Here is an 18,598-nt window from a genome sequence, read left to right as displayed (position 1 = left end):
TAAGAGAGATGATAACTACATGTAATTTATGAGCCTGATCTCGGTGGGGGCTAGGGAATGTGACTTGATCCCAGGACTTGGGATGAGAAATTCAAGGCTATACTCGGGTACAGCTGGGGACAGCCTAGGTTACAAGATACCCTGTCTCAAAACTACACAAAATCTGATCAATAATAGACTATTAGGGTTAATACTTAATACTATATACAATTTTAAATTTGGCCTTTAATCTAGACAAAAATATGCTAGAATACTTTAAAATACTTGGTATTTAATATGCCCTTTTATTTTTTTAAATTTTATTTAATTTTATTTTTTTAATATGCTTTCAATATATATTTGCCAGTCTTAGGACAAAATCAGAGGCTTAGTCTCCGTCATTGTTCATGTGTAGACTTGAGGCAAGTCCCTTTGTTTGGTTTTGTATTCTCTAGGCTTAAATTAACTCTTGTTGAACAGGACATACAAGTCACCATAAATTCATCTCATGGTAGTCACTTTTTTCTAGAACATAAGCCTTGTATTGAAACAGTACATGTTTCCCTAAGCTTTGCTTTTAGGTGCTATTTACAGCACCTGAGGAAAGTTGCAGTCAGCACTCACCTATTGGATATTCCTCCAGTCTGTGGGGCAATCTGCTGCTTAGTTCCTCCTGCAAATCTTCAATAAGATGGTAGATGATTTTGTGAAGTTTAATCTTAACTCCCTTTTGTGCAGCTGTTTGCTGGATAGCCTTGCCTGCGTCCACATTAAAGCCATAAATAACACCTAGCAAGCAGAAAAAAGGAATACACTAGCACAAGGATTATAGTACAATCACTTAATTGTCTTTCAGGTATAAAGTCAAACTGAATTGTTTCATTTCCTTCTTTGTAAATTACATTGCTATTGAGAAGCTCTGTGACTGTTCTTATGAAAACTAGCAAAATTTCAATATTTTTTATTACTGAATTTTATAAATTGTAATCTTGTTTACAAAGGAGTTTTCTTTATGATTTAAAACATTTTTAGATTTATTGTGAATGTTTTGCTTGCATGTATAATGTGTAAGTATGCCTGGTGCCCGAGGTGGTTAGAAGGGCAAATCAGCTTTCCTGGCACTGGAAAGGTGAAGGTCACAAGATGAAGTTACTGAGTAGACTGCTAACAGATAAAGAGCAATTCAAAGGATAGTGATAGATACCTGGAGTAAGTGTGGAACTGGGGACCAGGCAATAAAAAAGGCAATAAAAACAAACAAACATAAATAAACAGTACTTGGTATTGCAATAGTTCCCAAGGTTGCAGTGGTCATGACAGATAAATTGTCTGTGATTATCCATGCACTAGGATGAGAATGCTGGCTAATTATCAGCCAATCACAAAATAAAAGTAAAAAGGTTCACACAGATTAACATACAGCCAACAGAAAGAATCTTTACCATTAAACGTCTCAGCAAAGTTGACATCATTTTCACTAATGTCACCTAGTCCAAAATGTACTAATTCTAGTTCACATTCATGGGAAGCATCATAGGTATCCAGAAGGTTTAAGATGGCCTCCACAGACCCATCAACGTCACCTACAGATACAGCAAGAGTTTAAAATGTTATTAGCTGTAAGAGGCAGTTATATAAAATGAGAATCTATTTTAAAGCCAAGACAGGAATGGCTTTATCACTAAAAGCACTTTTACTTAAGAACTTACTGATAAAATAGAAAGAAGCAATGAAATCGATACAAGCTATACTGCTCAGAAAAAGATTTTTGAACATCAAACCATTGAGATAGCATTCCTAAAATTGGGCAGGAGGAAAGGTCAGCCTGGCTTCTAGGGCAAGTGAGTTTGGCCATTCCCTTTCCCCCTCCGTAATAAACAAACAAATAAATAAAGGAGAGGCGTTCCAAATTATGAGGATTAAAAAAAAAAAAAAAGGTTTAAATGGTGAATTGTAAAGTAAACCCTTCAAAAAGTTACCTTTAATAATGATCGGAAGCACATTTGAGTCCTTGCCTGCCTTTTCTTTGGGCTTTAAGGGCCTTTGCTCTTTTCTTTCCAGGTACTTTATGTAGGACCTCCTCCTCCAGTGCACACTGCCGTACTTCTCTCGGGCTTGCCGGTGTGCTTCCTGGTGTTTCTTTCTCTGCTCCTCCATTATTTTCAGGTCATCCTTGCCCTTTTCCTCTTTCTGCTCAGTCTTCCTCCAGTCAACAACTTCTCGGGCCCTTGGCTTTAAAGGGAAAACAGTCATGACTTACTGAAACAGACACCAGTGTCTGCTAGGTTAAAAGCTCAATTCATGAGTGAAAGCACTAATTTTTTTAAGATTTATTTATTTATCATGTATATAGTGTTCTGTCTGCATGTATGCCCTCAGGCCAGAAGAGGGTATCAGATCTCATTACAGATGGTTGTGAGCCACCATGTGGTTACTGGGAATTGAACTCATGACCTCTGGAAGAACAGCCAGTGCTCTTAACCTCTGAGCCACCTCTCTAGCCCGAAAGCACTAATTTTTACAAGTTTCAAAAAATACAACTTTAGGAATTTTGTATATAATTAAAACAATTTTAAAAACTATCTGAAAAAGCATAATACTATATAGTTAACTTCTAAAATGAGAATCTATTTTAAAGCCAAGACAGGAATGGCTTTATCACTAAAAGCACTTTTACTTAAGAACTGACTGATAAAATAGAAGCAATGAAATCAATACAAGCTATACTGCTCAGAAAAAGTCCCTTACAAACTATAATTATGTTAACATTAGCACTCTCTCTCTCTCTCTCTTTTTTTTTTTTTTTTCTTGTTTTTTGAGGCAGGGTTTCTCTGTGGCTTTGGAGCCTGTTCTGGAACTCTGTAGACCTGGCTAGCTTTGAACTCATAGAGATCACCTGCCTCTGCCTCCAGAGTGCTGGGATTAAAGGCATTCGCCTCTAGTGCCCAGCCAACATTAGCACTCTTATTTAATATTAAATATTATAGACCTGTACGTAAAGCCATCATTAATATCTAACATTCAAAAATTAGGCTTGCATACCTCAGATTCTACTTCAAGAATTTCATCTCCGGCAGAAGGGAGGTCTCTCCAGCCTATGATTCCCACTGGCATGCTGGGATAGGCCTCATTAAGAGTTTTTCCATTTTCATCAAACATTAGTCGAACTTTTGCCCAACACTTCCCAGCAACTAGAATTGAGCCTTTTCTTAGAGTTCCTCTTTGAATTATAGCTGTTGTAACAGGACTAAAATGAATATAAAAAGTAAATATTCTTAATGCTGTAATCAGGATGAAATTGTACACATCCCTATGAATATAGAGGATTAATTCCCTTCTGAATTTCTCAAGCAGCTTTGGGTACTACAAAGACATTTACTTGGCCAAGGATTTATCAGGGGATACTTGCCTAATGTGCAAAATCCCAGGCTTTTGTTTTCAGTGTGGTTGTGTGGGATTTATCTATGTGTCTGAGTGTTTCACTCGCATGTATGTATTTATGTGTATATGTACATATGTATGTGCACCACATGCTCCTCTGGTGCTCTCAGAAGAAGGCATCAGATCCTTGGAGTTGGAATTACTGCTTTGAGGCACCATAAAGGTACAGGGAACTTAATCTGGGTCCTCTGCAGAAGCACCAGGTGCTCTTAACTGTGGAGTTATTTCTCTAGGCTCTCAGGATGGTTTCTTGATACAGTCTTTTATTTTAGCCTGGTCTTGATTCTTCCAGCCTCAACCTTCAAAATGCTGGGGTTACAGAAATAGGCCTCAGGCTTGTCCTCATCATGACAAAAAACAAGAATAAAGTATTTTTTACAACTGCCAAGGAATACAAATAGAAATAGAAGCAGCTCAAATCTTTCTTTTTATTTTGTTTTTTTTTTTTTTTTTTTTTTTTTGAGACAGGGTTTCTCTGTCTAACAGCCCTAGCTATCCAAGAACTAGCTCTGTAGACCAGGCTGTCTTCGAACTCACAGAAATTCACCTGCCTCTGCTTTCCGAGTGCTGGAATTAAAGGCATGCACCACCACACAGCCAGACCCAAATCTTTCAACAGATGAATGGGCACACAAGGGAACCTGTCTCCTGCTGAGACAAGGCAATCATGAATATCAAGTCCTATGTGACTATACTGAGTACCTAAGCAGGGGAAGGAACCATGGCAGATTGTTCTAATTCAATCCTACCCCATTTTCTACCCCATTCTACATGCTGCTAACAGGGTTCAAAGCAACAAGAAAATCTCTTATAGGCAGAACATTCAATAAGAACATGCCATTACAAAGACCTTCCTACAAATTAGATTCTTGGCTCAAGTGAAAGAATTAGAAATTAAAATGCAACAAATAATATTTCACTCCAGTTCATTGTCAGTCTACCTATAAATGCAAATAGTGGGGTTAAAAGCCAAACCAATTTAACTATTTTAGTCATCTAAGTGTGACTAGGTACTGACAACTTCATTTTTGTGGTCTGTGTACTAGTGCAATAAAATACATTGAAAGCATTCTTTGAAAATATGGCTCAAAAACTAAAACTATACAGTATATATATTGTCATATAACTAAGCCACAAAAACCATCAAACAGAATTATTAGAGTCATTTAAGTGCAATCCTACCCTCTTCCTTTGTCGGTGAAAGACTCTATTACTGTTCCTTCCACTGGACCTGTGGGATCTGCTTTCAGTTCCAACATTTCTGAGAGAGCAATTGTTGCTTCTGCCAAAGCAGTCAGATTATCTCCCTTTAACAAAAAGGGTTAATACACATTAGCAAATAATATTAGTAATGTCAGGGTAAGTTACAGTTTTCTTTTTAAGAATTAAATCATGAAATCACCAATTTTATAAAAAAAAAAAAAAGGAAGTAGAGAGCTATTAAGAAGAAAGCCTGACTCCAGGATTAATATTTAAAGGAACAAATATATATACGTATACATATATTTGGTTTCTCTAGACAGGGTTTCTCTGTGTAGCCCTGATTGTTCTGGAACTAGCTCTGTAGACCAGGCTGGCCTTGAACTCAAGAGGCCTGCCTCTGCCTCTCAAGTGCTTGGATTAAAGGCACTCACTACCACTGCCTAGCTGGAACAAGTATATTGTAATAGACAGCCATTTGTGGTACTCACTAATATCTTTGATAAACAAGCTTCATTCAGTTCATTCTGTTTCCTCTATCTGCTTCTACAATTGTGGTTTTCTTCTTTTTGTATTTAAAAATTATTAACTTATTTTTATTTTATGTGTATGCATGTAAGTATATCCACCAAGTGCATGAAGTGCATGCCTGGTGCTAGAAGAGGCCAAAGAATGTATGTGAGTTACTGCCAGTTGTGAGCCATCATGTGAGTACTGAGAATGAAACCCAGATCCTCTGAAAGAACCGTTAAGTGCTCTTAACTACTGAGTTGTCTCTCCAGCATTTGTGTTTTGTATTTCTTAAAGATGATGTCACACTATAGCCCATGTCTGCCTGGAAATCACTGCTCAATAAAGAACCCAGGCTGGCCTCAAATTCATATCTGTTCTCCTTGTGATTCAGTCTCCCAAAATACTAGGATCACAGACATATGGACACGGCTATGTCGTCTTCTTTTCAGAAACTTCCTTAATGATGCAACTTCATACTTCAAAATTATCCAGTGGAACAAGTCTCTCTATTATCCAGCTACTCAAGAATCTATAAATATTAAATAAATAAAAAGAAAACTGCTTAGATATGAGGGTTTAAAAAAAAAAAAAAAAAAAACAAGATTTATTATGTATATGGTATTGTGCTTGCAGGTCAGAAGAGGGCACCAGATCTCATTATAGGTGGTTGTGAGCTACCATGTTGTGCTGGGAATTGAACTCAGGACCTCTGGAAGAGCACCAGTGCTTTTAACCTCTGAGCCATCTCTCCAGCCCCTAGATATGAGTTTTAAACTACACTCTGCAACCACCCACTTATTTAACTTGAAAAATCACTTCACCTCCCTGGAATGTCTTCAACTATAATATAAAGCTAGATTAGATTATTCAATTACCTTCAGTGGTGTATGTTCCCTATGCTCCCTATGACACCAAGACCACATAGCTCACCTGGGTGTGGTGGTATAAACCTTTAATCCCAGCATGGAAATAAGAGGTAGAGGTGGGTAGATCTTTTGAGTTCCAGGCCAGCCTGTCTATAGAGAGTTCCTTGTCACACTCTGTAGACCAAGCTGGCTTCAAATTCAGAGATCCACCTGCCTCTGCCTCCTGAGTGCTGGGGTTAAAGCATGTATCATCACTGCCAGACAAGGTGTCTCATCTTCAAACCTGTGCCCTTTTTCTGATACTAAGGATTGAGCCCAGTGCCCTGATCTACAGAGTTCCAGGATAGCCAGAACTACACAGACATACCCTGTTCTGGAAAAAAATAAAAGAATTAACAGCCCCGTAGTTGACATGGAGAACAGCAGGATCTCATGCCCATCAGCTTATTCCTAACACCAGTTAATAGCCCTAAGCATCTTAGAAGGGCCAAATGTAAGGAAAATAAAGATTATTAGAAAAATAACAGCACCCAGAACTATCCCTTCAGTGAATGGGGGGAGGGTGTTATTATGAGGAATTGTGGAATATGAAAAGAATGGACCAAGGAAATCATAACTCAGTAGCAGCCTGAAGAGAACTGGAAGATGCTGGCCTAGAGGTGAGTTACAAGCTCTACGTCATAGCTAATGAGTAAATATGGCTATGATTTCCATCCAGAGAGTTGAAGTGATAACTGAGAATAAAATGGAGTTCAACATAAATGCATTTGGAAAAACCACATTAGTGTACAGACACATCCAATAAGCCACAACAAACCAGCCTTAGTGCTTTGCTTCTTGCTATGGGAAAACACCAACAAACATGACGGCAGGAGCATGTTATTGACGAGGGTGTGGTACTTGGCTTTTATCCTCACTGAATCTAGATAATTCATCACAAGCTCTTGGCAATTGATGGCTTCTTGAGGGGAGAGAGCATCAGTTTTCCTCAGGGATGTGAGGATGGCCCTATACCCACCCATCACATGCTGGCAGTGCTAAGTGAACTCATTGAGTTTAAAAAAAAAGGTCTTGAAGTTGGTAAGGAAAGGGGGGTGGTGGTTACAGGAGGAGGTGGGGAAGAGGGAATAGGAATGTATTTGATCAAATAACATTGTATGAGCCAGGCAGTGGTGGCATATCCCTTTAATCCCAACATTTAGGGGGCAGAGGCAGGTGGATCTCTTTGAATCCAAGGCCAGCCTGGTCTACAGAGTGAGTTCTAGGATAGCCACAGCTACACAAAGAAACCCTGTCTTGAAAAACAAAAACAACAGAAAATCCAAAATAATTACATGTAGGAAATTCTCAAACAATACATTTTCTTGAGAAGGGATCTTATCTGTGTAGCCAGCTAGCTCTGCTTTGTAGACCAAGCTGACCTCAAACTCAGAGTTCTATCTGCCTCTGCCTCCCAAGTACTGGGATTAAAAGCATGTACTCCCACATCCTGGCATGAACAATAATTTAAGTATTTTTAGGTTTTTGGAGATAGGGTCTCACTATGTAGATCTGGTTGGCCTGGAACTCACTTTGTAGACCAGGCTGGCTTCACACTCACAGATTCACCTGCCTTTGCCTGGGGTTAAATGTGTGTGTCACCATGCCCAGCTCAAAAATAAATTTATCAAAAAGAAAAAAGATATCCCTTCACAGATAATCCCAGAGTCTTCAGCAATTCCAGATATTGTCAAGTTTACAAACAAAGTTAATAGTAGTCATTTTTAGCTACTCAAATCCCTCTTAAATATTCAAAGACCTATTCTATTGTTTTCTACTTAGACAAAACATGAAACATTAGAACTTTTGTTATCAACTGGTCATCAGTTTTGCTTAAAACAAGCCTAGGACAAGTGTGGTGGTATACACCAACAATTTCAGCCCTTGGAAGGGAGACTGAGGCAGTACAGTCCCAAACCAAACCCACTCTAGGCTACATAATGGATTTAAGGCCACATGGGACAAACAGTGCAATCTTATCTCAAAAAGAAAACTGCACAAAGAACAATCTTAGCCCACTATTGCCCTATCCCCATGTCACTTGTTTTAGTCCTCTTGTTTTAAATATCTTATAATTTAACAAGGGTTAGGTTTAGAATCACTCCTCCACCAACTGGCTCTATTACCATGACTAGCATAACTGACCCAACTCTCTGAGTCCAGTTCTTAATTTGCCAAATCAAAACAATGATGTCACCTTGCCTAGTACTAAGAGAGAGAGAGAGAGACAGAGACAGGAGGGAGAGAAGGAGGGAAGAGGCCTGACACCCATGTCAGGTGCCTTCCTCTATCATTCTCTAGCTTATTTTCTTTTCTATATATGACTATTTTGCCTGTATGTATGTATGTATGCATGTATGTATACCACGTGTGTGCCTGGTGCCTAGAGGTCAAAGGAGGCTGTGGCATGCTCTGGAACTGGAGTCACAGTAAGTTGTGAGATACCATGGTGCTGGGAAATAAACCCAGGCTCTCTGTAGAGTGACGAGTGCTCCTCAGACCTGCATTCTTCCCATCTCTTCTGCCTTATTTTGTAAGATAAGGTCTCTTACTGAGCCCAGAGCTCATTGACTGGCTAGGCTGCTTAACCATAATGCTCCAGGGATGCAGCTGTCTCCTGGTACTGCGGTTAAGACATGTGCCACCTTATATAGCTGTCATGTGGGCTGGGTCGAGCTCAGGTCCTCATGCTCCTTAGGTAGGCACTTTACCAAGGGAGCCATCTCCCCCGCACTCAAAACAATAAAAAAGATTTATTATGTATACTGTATTCTTTGTACATGCCAGAAGAGGGCAGCAGATCTCATTAGAGATGGTTGTGATCAATCTCTCCAGCCCCAGAACAATTTTTTAAAACTACAAATTATGGGGCTAGAGAGATGGTGCAGTGTTTAAGTTGTAGTACATATACTTGTCCATGCAGAACACCCAGGTTTGATACCCAGCACCCATATGGTGGCTCACAACCATCCATCACAAACATCAATGATTCCAGTTCTAGGAAATCCAACACCTGACCTTTAGAGCACTGCATATACACAAAACACCTACACACAAAGTAATAAAATACAAGTCTGTATCTCAAAATGATTTTTTAAGGGGCTAGTGATGTAGCAGAGTTGGTAGAACACTTACCTCTCATGCATGAAGGTTCGATGCCCAACACTGCATAAACCAAGTGTGGTGGGACTACTACTGTAATTGTATCACTTGGGCTGCATAGGTAATTTGAGACTGTCTCAAAAAAAACTAAAAACTGGACTCCCATCCAAGTACTAACCAGGCCTGACCCTGATTAGCTTCTGAGATCAGACGAGATCGGGCAAGTTCAGGATGGTATGGGACATTCCTCTACTGTTGGTGGGACTGCCACTTTGGAGTTCAGTATGGCAGTTCCTCAGGAAAATGGAATCAGTTTACCACAGGGTCCGGTAACTCCACTCTGTTCAACTATGTTCATAGCAACATTATTTGTAATAGCCAAAACCTGGAAACAACCTAGATGCCCCTCAACTGGAGAATGGATGGAGAAATGTGGTACATTTACACAATGGAGTACTACTCAGCTGTTTAAAAAAAAAAAAAAAAACAAAAAACAAAAACCACAATGGAATCCTGAAATTCTCAGGGAAATGGATGGAACTAGAAGAAACCATCCTGAGTGAGGTATCCCAGTCACAAAAAGACAAACACAGTATGTACTCACTCATATGTAGATTTTAGACAAAGAGCAAAAGATTATCAGCCTACAATTCACACCGCCATAAAAGCTAGGAAACAAGGATGACCCTAAGAGAGACATACATGCTTCCCCACAGAAGGGGAAAGGGACAATATCTCCTGAGCATATTGAGAGACAGGGGCAGTGAGTGGAGAGGGAGTTAGGAGAAAGAGAAGGGGAGAAGAGGAGGGAAGAGGAGAACATGAGGGAGCAGGAAGATTGAGTAGGGGAGGAACAGAGGAGAGCAAGAAAAGAGATACCATAATAGAGGGAGCCATTATAGGTTTGAAGAGAAATCTGGCACTAGTAAAATGTCTAGAGACCTACAAGGATGACCCCAACTAAACAATCTGAGCAATAGTGGAGAGGCTGCCTTTCCCTGATAATGAGATTGATGACTACCTTATATGCCATCCTAGAGCCTTCATCCAATAGCTGATGGAAGCAGAAATAGACAATCACAGCTAAACACTGAGCTGAATGGGACACCAGTTGCAGACAGGGAGAAGTGGTGGGCAAAGGCGTCAAGACCAGGCTGCAGAAACCCACAGAGACAGCTGACCTGAACAAGGGGGAAGCTCATGGACTCCAGACTGATAGCTGGGAAACAAGCATTGTATCAACCCAGACCCTGTAAATGTGGGTCTCAGTTAGAAGGTCTGGACAGACCTATCCAGGATGTATCCCTGGTGCATGAAAGGACTTCAGGAGCACATTCCCCATTCTCTTAACCTAGAGACAGATTCCGAGGATCCCTCCTGGAAGGCCTTACCCTCCTTGGGGAGTGGATGGGGAATGGGTGCGTAGGAGGGAGAGGTAACTGGGATTGATATGTAAAATAAGAAAAAAAAGAATTAGAAAAAAAAAAAAAAAAGAAATAAAAAATAAAAAGTGGCTAGTTGAGGTGGCATACACCTTTAATCCCCGCACTTGGGACTGCTGTGTGTTTCAGGCCAGCTGGGTCTACTTAGTGAGTTCCAGGTCAGTCAAAGAGAGACCCTATCTAAAAAAAAAAAGTGTTCTTTGGCTAAGCATTGCTGTGTAGGCTATCCAGGGTTCACAACCAAGCACCTCTGCCCTGAGGTACCTGCACTCACCGTAAGTGCAGAGACATGCACGGCTTGAACATCGCCACCATAATCTTCACATACCACATCATAAGCCAGAAGCTCTTTCTTCACTTTTTCAGGATCAGCATCTGTTTTGTCGCATTTATTTATTGCAAGAACAATAGGAACTGGAAGAGAGAAAGTCAGGGAAAGTGTAAATGAAAATCCTTTAGTTCTAGACATTCATTAGGAGCAATGCCAACCCATTCTGGTTTTCTCTTCACTCAGGCCTAAAAGAGCCACTTTAGACTCACATTATCCCATTCTTCTATCTACACATAAGAACAAGAAAGTCTAGAGAGAAGATTCAGTGGTTTAAAACACTGGTTCAGGTAAGGTACAGTGGCACACTCTTTTAATCTCATCACTCAAGAGGCAGAAGCAGGTGAATCTCTTCAATGCCAGCCTGGTCTAAAGAGTGAATTCCAGGATAGTCAGCGCTATACTGTCTTGGGAAAAAAAGAGAGAAAAAAAAAAAAAAAAAAAAAAAAAAAACAGGGTCATACTATGTGTCCCTGGCTACCCTGAACTTGCTATGTAAACTAGGCTAGTCTTGAATTCAGAGATCCACCCGCCTCTGCCTCTTGAGTGCTAGGGTTAAAGGCGTGTACCATCACTCCCATCCTCTATGCCAGCAGTTCTTAGCCTGTGGGTTCTTACCCCTTTGGGGGATCAAACCACCCTTTCACAGGGGTCACCAAAGACCACTGAAAAGCACAGATATTTCCATTGCGATTCATAACAGTTTGAAAATTACAATTATGAAATAACAATGAAACTAATTTTATGGCTGGGGATCACCACAACATGAGGAACTGTATTAAAGAGTCATAGTGTTAGCAAGGTTGAGAACCACTGATCTAAGATTTTTTGAGACATGTTAGTCCAGGCTGGCTAGAAATACACTAGATGACTTTCAGTTTCTGAGTCTCCTGCCTCCAATACCCTATTGCTGAAGATTCCATATGGCAAAACCAAGCTAGTATAGACCTGAAACTTCATTCCTACTGACATATTCATCAATCATATACAGCTGTTACCCCTCTGACCTACAATAATAACTGGCCTTGTAAGACATGGTCACTAGTAGCGATGTTTCATGAACAACATGGGAGTAACCAACAGTTATTTTTTAAATTAGATTTAAGTCCCACTCTACAAGATTAAAATACTTATCTGTCACCATTTCTGGACTAAAAGCCTATAGCTAGGGGAGAACATACTACTATTATGCTGCTATGTGGACACAGCATTAAACTGACTCCTAGTGACTTATGCCCATGGATCAATATATTTCTCAGCCCTCACCTGAGAAGCTTCTGTTTGCAGGAGATGGAGATTAACACAGAGACCACAGCTGACAAAGTACAGCGAGTAAGAGACTGTAGAGTGCTCAGCCATAAAGGGAACACATACTTCACATCCACCCTTGCAAGGGTCAGGGGTTACTGTGGAAGTCAGTGTAGAAAGAGTGTAAGAACCAAAGGTGGATGACCACAGGGAGATATTGTCTTCTGGACACAGAAGCTCTACTATAAACTCAAAGTGGTGGTGACAGCATGCATAAAACCTGTGCAAGACTAGGTTAGACCATATCTCAGCAAAGAGGGAAGAGTTAGACACACAATCCTGCTCCTAGCTACGGAGCTATTAGCAACTGTGAATTTCTGGGAAAGATGGAGACAGTCTTCTCTTAAGAGTGTAGCCTCCAGTAAACAGACTGTACATCAGACCACACATTCAAGACTATTTGAAGCAGTACAAATTGGTCTAGAACGTTTTTGTTTATTTTTTTAAAGGACACAAAAGTTGGGTGAAGGGTAAAAAGGGATATATCTGGAATGTTAGGGAGGAAAGATGAAATGATTAAAATACAAACAAAACTCTCAAAGAAAAAAAATAAGATTTCATAAAAGGATAATTTATTTTCTTTTATTTTGTGTTTGCCTACATGTTATATACGTGTACCACATGTATGCCTTGTATCCTAAGAGGCCAAAAGAGGAAATTGAATCTCCTGGCACTGAAGTTACAGATGGTTGTGAGCTGCCAAGTGGGTGCTGGGAACGAAAACCAGTTCCTATGGAAGAATAGCCAGTGCTCCTAAGCGATGAAACACTTCCCTAGTCCCCAGAGTTACATCTTTGTTTTGCCTTTTTCCTTTTAAAACAGGGTTTCTCTGTGTAGACTTGGATGTAAGGCATCCAAGTCCCTCTGTATATCAGGCTTTCCTGTACTCAAGAGATACCCCTGCCTCTCTCCCAAGTACTAGGATTAAAGGTGTATGCTTCCATGCCCAGCTATAATCTTTATAGGCCTGTAAAAAGAAGAAAAAAAAAAAAGGGGCAACTTCCTACTTTTTGAGTTCAGCACAGCACCTCCATACCTTGTGCCTCTTGTGCATGCTGAATAGACTCTACAGTTTGCTTCATCACCCCGTCATCTGCAGCTACAACCAACACAACAATGTCAGTGACCTGAGCTCCTCTGGCTCTCATTGCTGAGAAGGCAGCATGTCCAGGAGTATCAAGAAAGGTTATCTTTTCTCCAGAAGGCAGAGAGACTGTGGAAATAGAAATGCAAGGACACCAATTAACTCAATTTACCTTTTAACATGAAGGAATATATGATATACACAGACGTGTGTGTGTATGTGTGTATGGTGTGTATTGGTACTGAAATATAAATACATATACTGGTATTCACTAATTCTTTAATTGCTTCCACTTATTTTAACCAGAAGAAAACAGAGTGAAATTTGATAAAGAAAACATAAAATACAAAGAGACCATGAGGTCTTTCTTTTCATGTAATAATTTCAAGCTAAAATTCTTTGTGTTTCTAGAATATACCTGCTATGATAAATGTATTGATTGAGTACCATTCTGGAGAGAATTCACCAATAGCTGTAGGGTGATCACTTCCACATCAGCAAACTGCAGCTATGCAATTATCTTGAGCCACAAAAAGGCAATTTAGTAGACAGCTGATAGCTTCAAGTTTGAGTTCAATAATAGCAGGTTTAAATCCTAACTTTGCTAGTTATCAGCTATGTACTTTGGACATGTTATTGAGCCCCTTAGGGGCTTACAGATCATAAGAGAAATATTAATACCTACTGCATGATGTTGTAAAGATAAAAAAACAGAGAATATAAAATGCTTAACATAGCAAAAAAATGGTGGCTACTATGTCATTGTTATTAAGAACACTATCCAGCTTACATCTGACATTATATACACATAATTAAAGAGGTTATGCTCATTAAACCTAAAATAGCAAAATAGCTTTGTTTTTGCAGAGTCTGAGTGCCTGTTAAATGCCGGCTCTACACTTGATTACCCAGTGGCTCTAAGTAGCCTCCTTACTTAGAATCTGTAAACTGCACAGTATGACATTTGATTAAAGAAAACAAGTAGGCTCCTAAGCACACTAATGTTATCTGTGTTCATACCAAGAAAGGCACCAATGTGCTGAGTGATGCCTCCAACTTCCATTGCCGCCACTTGAGTCTTTCGAAGTTTATCAAGTAATGTCGTTTTCCCATGATCAACATGACCCATTATAGTAACAACTGGGAATCTTGGCGTTAATAAAGCTGGGTCTGCCTGGGGCCTACAATTAACAGCAAAGGAGTTTCATTTCCTAAATGTCAGAAGTAATTGTGAATCACTACAAGTTCCCATTAACAACAAAATACAACAATTGGGTTTGACTGGAAATAACTATTTTCCCCCATTTTTACACAGAACAACTTATGGCAGAATAGTCAACGATTTCCTGTTTGTTATAAAGTTGGCATCTTCATATTAATGGGTGGAATTGAATCAAAATTTAAAATTCAGACTATTAGAGCCAGGCAGTGGTGGCACATGCCTTTAATTCCAGCACTCTGGAGGAAGAGGCAGGAGCGTCTTAGTGAGTCTGAGGACAGCCTAATCTGCAGAGATAATTCCAGGACAGGCAGGACTATTACATAGAGAAACCCCGTCTCAAAAAAAATCAGAAACAAAGTCAGACTAATATATACTACTCAACAAGCTAAGAAAAAACAATCATATTTATAGTTTCATAAAAAGGTGAATATACTTTCTGATGCATTGGATAAATATTTACTCTGTAGTCACATACCATTTTAACTACAAAAGAAATTTCAAAGTAAAATTTCCCATAAGATGTTGAGTAAAAGCACATGGTTCAGTTAATACACAGGTGTTACCTTCTTACAGCATCTTTGTTTTCTCTTACTTTCTCCTGTTTTAATTTGCTCCATCTCAGCTTCATTCCTGCCTTCTTTATTACTTCTTTGATCCAGACTTCATCTAAATGTGAGTTTACTTCTAGTGAGTCTATGTCAATGGCAGTGTTCAACAGAGCTTCATATATATAATCTGGTTGGGATAAAACACAATCTTTTATAACCATGAATACAAATGTTTAAATATTGAGTTCTTGGGGATGAAGAGATGGCTCAGCAGGTAAGAGCACTGGCTACTCTTACAGAGGTCCTGAGTTAATTTCCAGCAACCACATGGTGGCTCACAACTATCTGTAACTTCAGTTTCAAGGAATCCAATGCCTCTGTAGGCACCAGGCACACACACCTACGTAAAAGACCCATACACACATTTTTTTTTTTTTTTAAAAAAAAAGCAAAATAATAAATAAAACATTTAAAAAAAATACTGTTTCAGTCTATGATGTTTCTCTACGTATAAAAATAAAGCTATCCATGATGAGAATAAGTAATTTTGTGTACCCAGACACCAAGCATAATGTAAAAGCATAAAGTAAAGAATAAACATTAAAGAAAGTTATTCCCAAGTAAGCAGAACGTAGGTGGTGCATGTGTCTATTCTGCTACTTAGGAGACTGAGGCAGGAATTAAAGAGGTCAGACTGAGCTACACAGTAAGACCTTTCTCAAAAGAAAGGGAGAGAGAGAAGAGTGCAAAGAACTTTCATTTTAGTGGTGTGTTAGTAAATAGGGAAGTTGTCAACAAAAAGTTAATAAAAGGCTGGGTGATGGTAGTGCACACCTTTAATCCCAGCACTTGGGAGGCAGAGACAGGTAAATCTGTGAGTTCAAGGCCAGCCTGGACTACAGAGTGAGTTCCAGGACAGCCAGGGCTACACAGAATAACTCTGTCTCAAGAAAAAACAAAAACAAAAACAAAAACAAACAAACAAACAAAAACAACCACCACCAAAAACAGTCAATATAAGAAATTTACAGTACTTTCTAGTCCCATCACAGAAATCCTTTAGTCACAGTTGATTTCAAGCCACCAACATGTGCAATGGATGCAGTTGGAAAGAGATGTGTAATTGACACCATTGGGCTGAGTTTCCACTAGACAGATATGACAGCTATTAATAATTCAAAGGTAGTGAAAATAGTTAAAGGAAATTACTAGGTATTGAACCCAGGCTGCGTACACACATGGACATGTACACACAACAAATAAATACAATACTTTTTAAAAGTTTTCATGAATATTTACTATCTTTGTTTACGATTTATGTATTGGAGACCATATCTGAGGTGGGTGTTAAATCTCTGATCCTCCTGGCTCAACTTCCTGCCTGCTGGGATAGCATGCCATGTGCCAGCGTGTGATTTGATTTTTAAAAATAGGTGTCCTAGCATGTATAGGACCCAAGCTCAATCTTTAACTCTAGGAAAAAGGAAGGAAGGAAGGTAGAAAGGAGGGAGAGGGGGGAGGGAGGGAGTAAGGAAAAAGGAGGGAAAAAAGTATAAAAGTGTCACTTAAAAATGTATAATTTTTTAAGAAGAGCTATAGTTATTCCCACAAATCCCTATGTGTCTTAAACAATTTGTCAAATTAGTGAGAAAAAGAAATCGGAAAGTTAGTTAGAGGAATGGGAAATTAGGAACAGGAGAGATGGCTCAGTGGCTAAGAGCACTGGTAACTCTGCCAGGGACCTGGGTTGATTACCAGTAGCCACATGGCATCTTATAATACCATATATAACTCCAGTTCTAGGGGACCCTATGTCCTCTTCTGGCTTCCTTGAGCACAAAGACATATAGGCAGGCAAAATATACATAAAATAGCAAGTCTCAAGAAAAATAATATAGCACCTTGGTGTAAATGGGAAGGTCTGGGTTTACACCAACAGTCCAGAAATTTTATGACTTTAGGGTATCTCTAAATAGCCTTGACTATCTTGGAACTCACTATGTAGACCAGGTTGGCCTCAAACTCACAGAGATCCACCTGCCTCTGCCTTCCCAGTGCTGTGATAAAAGGTGTGCACCACCATATGTAGACGTAAATTTTAATTTTTATTTATTTGAATTGTATTTAATGTGTGTTAGTGTTCTGCCTGCCTCCATGCATGTCTGTCTGTGCACCTCCTGCATGCCTGATGCCCAGAGACCAGAAGGGGCATCATATTCCTGGGAACTAGAGGTACAAGAGTTGTAAGCTGAAAACCAAACCTGGGTCTTTTTTTTTTTTTTTTTTTTTTTTTTTTTATGTTTTCGTTTTTTCAAGACAGGGTTTCTCTGTGTAGTCCTGGCTGTCCTGGAACTTGCTTTGTAGACTAGCCTGGCCTCAAACTCACTGAGATCCTCCTGCTTCTGCCTCCCTAGTGCTGGAATTAAAGTTGTGCACTACCATGTCAAACTTGGGTCTTCTGCAAGAGTAGCCAATGTTCTTTTTTATTTTTTTTTTATGTTTTATTGAATGAAGGGGCTTACTGTGTGAGACCTAGCTGGCCTGGAGCTTTTTATGTAGACCAGGCTGGGTTTGAATTTACAGCCTCCCAAGTGCTTGAATTAAAGGTATGTGCCATTCTGTATATTCTGTAGCCAATTCTTTTAACTTCTCTAGACATCTTGCCAACCATACAGAAATCTTTTTCATATTCACTAAAAAAGCTTAGAGAGTTACATTTGAGAAGGAATTAAGATCAGGCCTTGTAATCTAAAATGAAAAGAATCAGTATAATTTAACATGTGAAATACTAGTCCAACTCGCCTAGGATGCCTTAACTTCACTGCAAGTGAAACCCAAAGCTTGGCCCAGGGGTGGTGGCACATACTTTTAATCCCAGTACTCAGGAGGCAGAGGCAGGTGGAGTTGACCAGACTGATTTACAGAGTGAGCTCCAGGACAGCCAGAGCTGTTAAATAGAGAAATCTTGTCTTGGAAAAACAAAACAAAACAAAACAGAGACAAAATCCCAAAGATTTTCAGAGCCCCGGATATTTTCTTGTGAACTTATCAGGCTCACCTATGTCTTTTGCCATGGCTCTGGCTAGTTCTTCGACAGTCATTCCAACCCATACTTCTACATCCCTTTTAGGTTTTAGTGGAGATAACTGAGATCTCAATGGTCTTTTTTCCTATTAAAAAGATAGAACATATAAGCAAGAAGGAAGAAAAAAAAACTCCATTTCCCCCCCCCCCAAATACAAGGTTTCTCTGTGTAGCCCTTGCTGTCCCGGTCTTGAACTCAGAGATCCACCTGCCTCTGCCTCTCAAGTGCTGGAATTAAAGGCATGCACCACAATGCCTGCGTGAAGGAAGAAAACTCTAAGTGACAATTTAGATTTATTTTGTTAAATTTACCACAATTAAAGCTATTCCTATCAGCAAACACTCTTGTAATACTAAATTAAATACTTAAATAAAAACAGAACTTCCTGTTATCACAAAGACCTGTGTAGAATATAGCTTTATGCAATATTCCATAAATGAC

General features: G+C 39.4%; 1 protein-coding gene across 3 annotated transcripts in view; it reads right to left on the bottom strand.

Moving 5' to 3' along the window:
* Mtif2 (mitochondrial translational initiation factor 2) overlaps window positions 1–18,598 on the bottom strand; it is a 30,587-nt gene that overhangs the window by 2,785 nt on the left and 9,204 nt on the right. For 2 of the 3 annotated variants that reach the window (XM_051200724.1, XM_051200725.1), the window contains exons 3-12: window positions 18,131–18,242; window positions 15,088–15,259; window positions 14,323–14,483; window positions 13,255–13,431; window positions 10,857–10,996; window positions 4,603–4,727; window positions 3,022–3,226; window positions 1,959–2,211; window positions 1,422–1,562; window positions 604–768 (exon numbers count right to left, since the gene is read on the bottom strand). In XM_051200724.1, the coding sequence (XP_051056681.1) occupies window positions 604–768; window positions 1,422–1,562; window positions 1,959–2,211; window positions 3,022–3,226; window positions 4,603–4,727; window positions 10,857–10,996; window positions 13,255–13,431; window positions 14,323–14,483; window positions 15,088–15,259; window positions 18,131–18,242 (1,651 nt within the window). The remainder of the gene's footprint in view (window positions 1–603; window positions 769–1,421; window positions 1,563–1,958; window positions 2,212–3,021; window positions 3,227–4,602; window positions 4,728–10,856; window positions 10,997–13,254; window positions 13,432–14,322; window positions 14,484–15,087; window positions 15,260–18,130; window positions 18,243–18,598) is intronic. The other variant, XM_051200726.1, reaches the window with a different exon arrangement.

The sequence above is a fragment of the Phodopus roborovskii genome, unplaced genomic scaffold (genome assembly GCF_943737965.1).
Source record: "Phodopus roborovskii unplaced genomic scaffold, PHOROB, whole genome shotgun sequence".
Taxonomy (NCBI): domain Eukaryota; kingdom Metazoa; phylum Chordata; class Mammalia; order Rodentia; family Cricetidae; genus Phodopus; species Phodopus roborovskii.
Note: the sequence above shows the minus strand (reverse complement) of the source record. Positions and strands in the feature narration are given on the sequence as shown.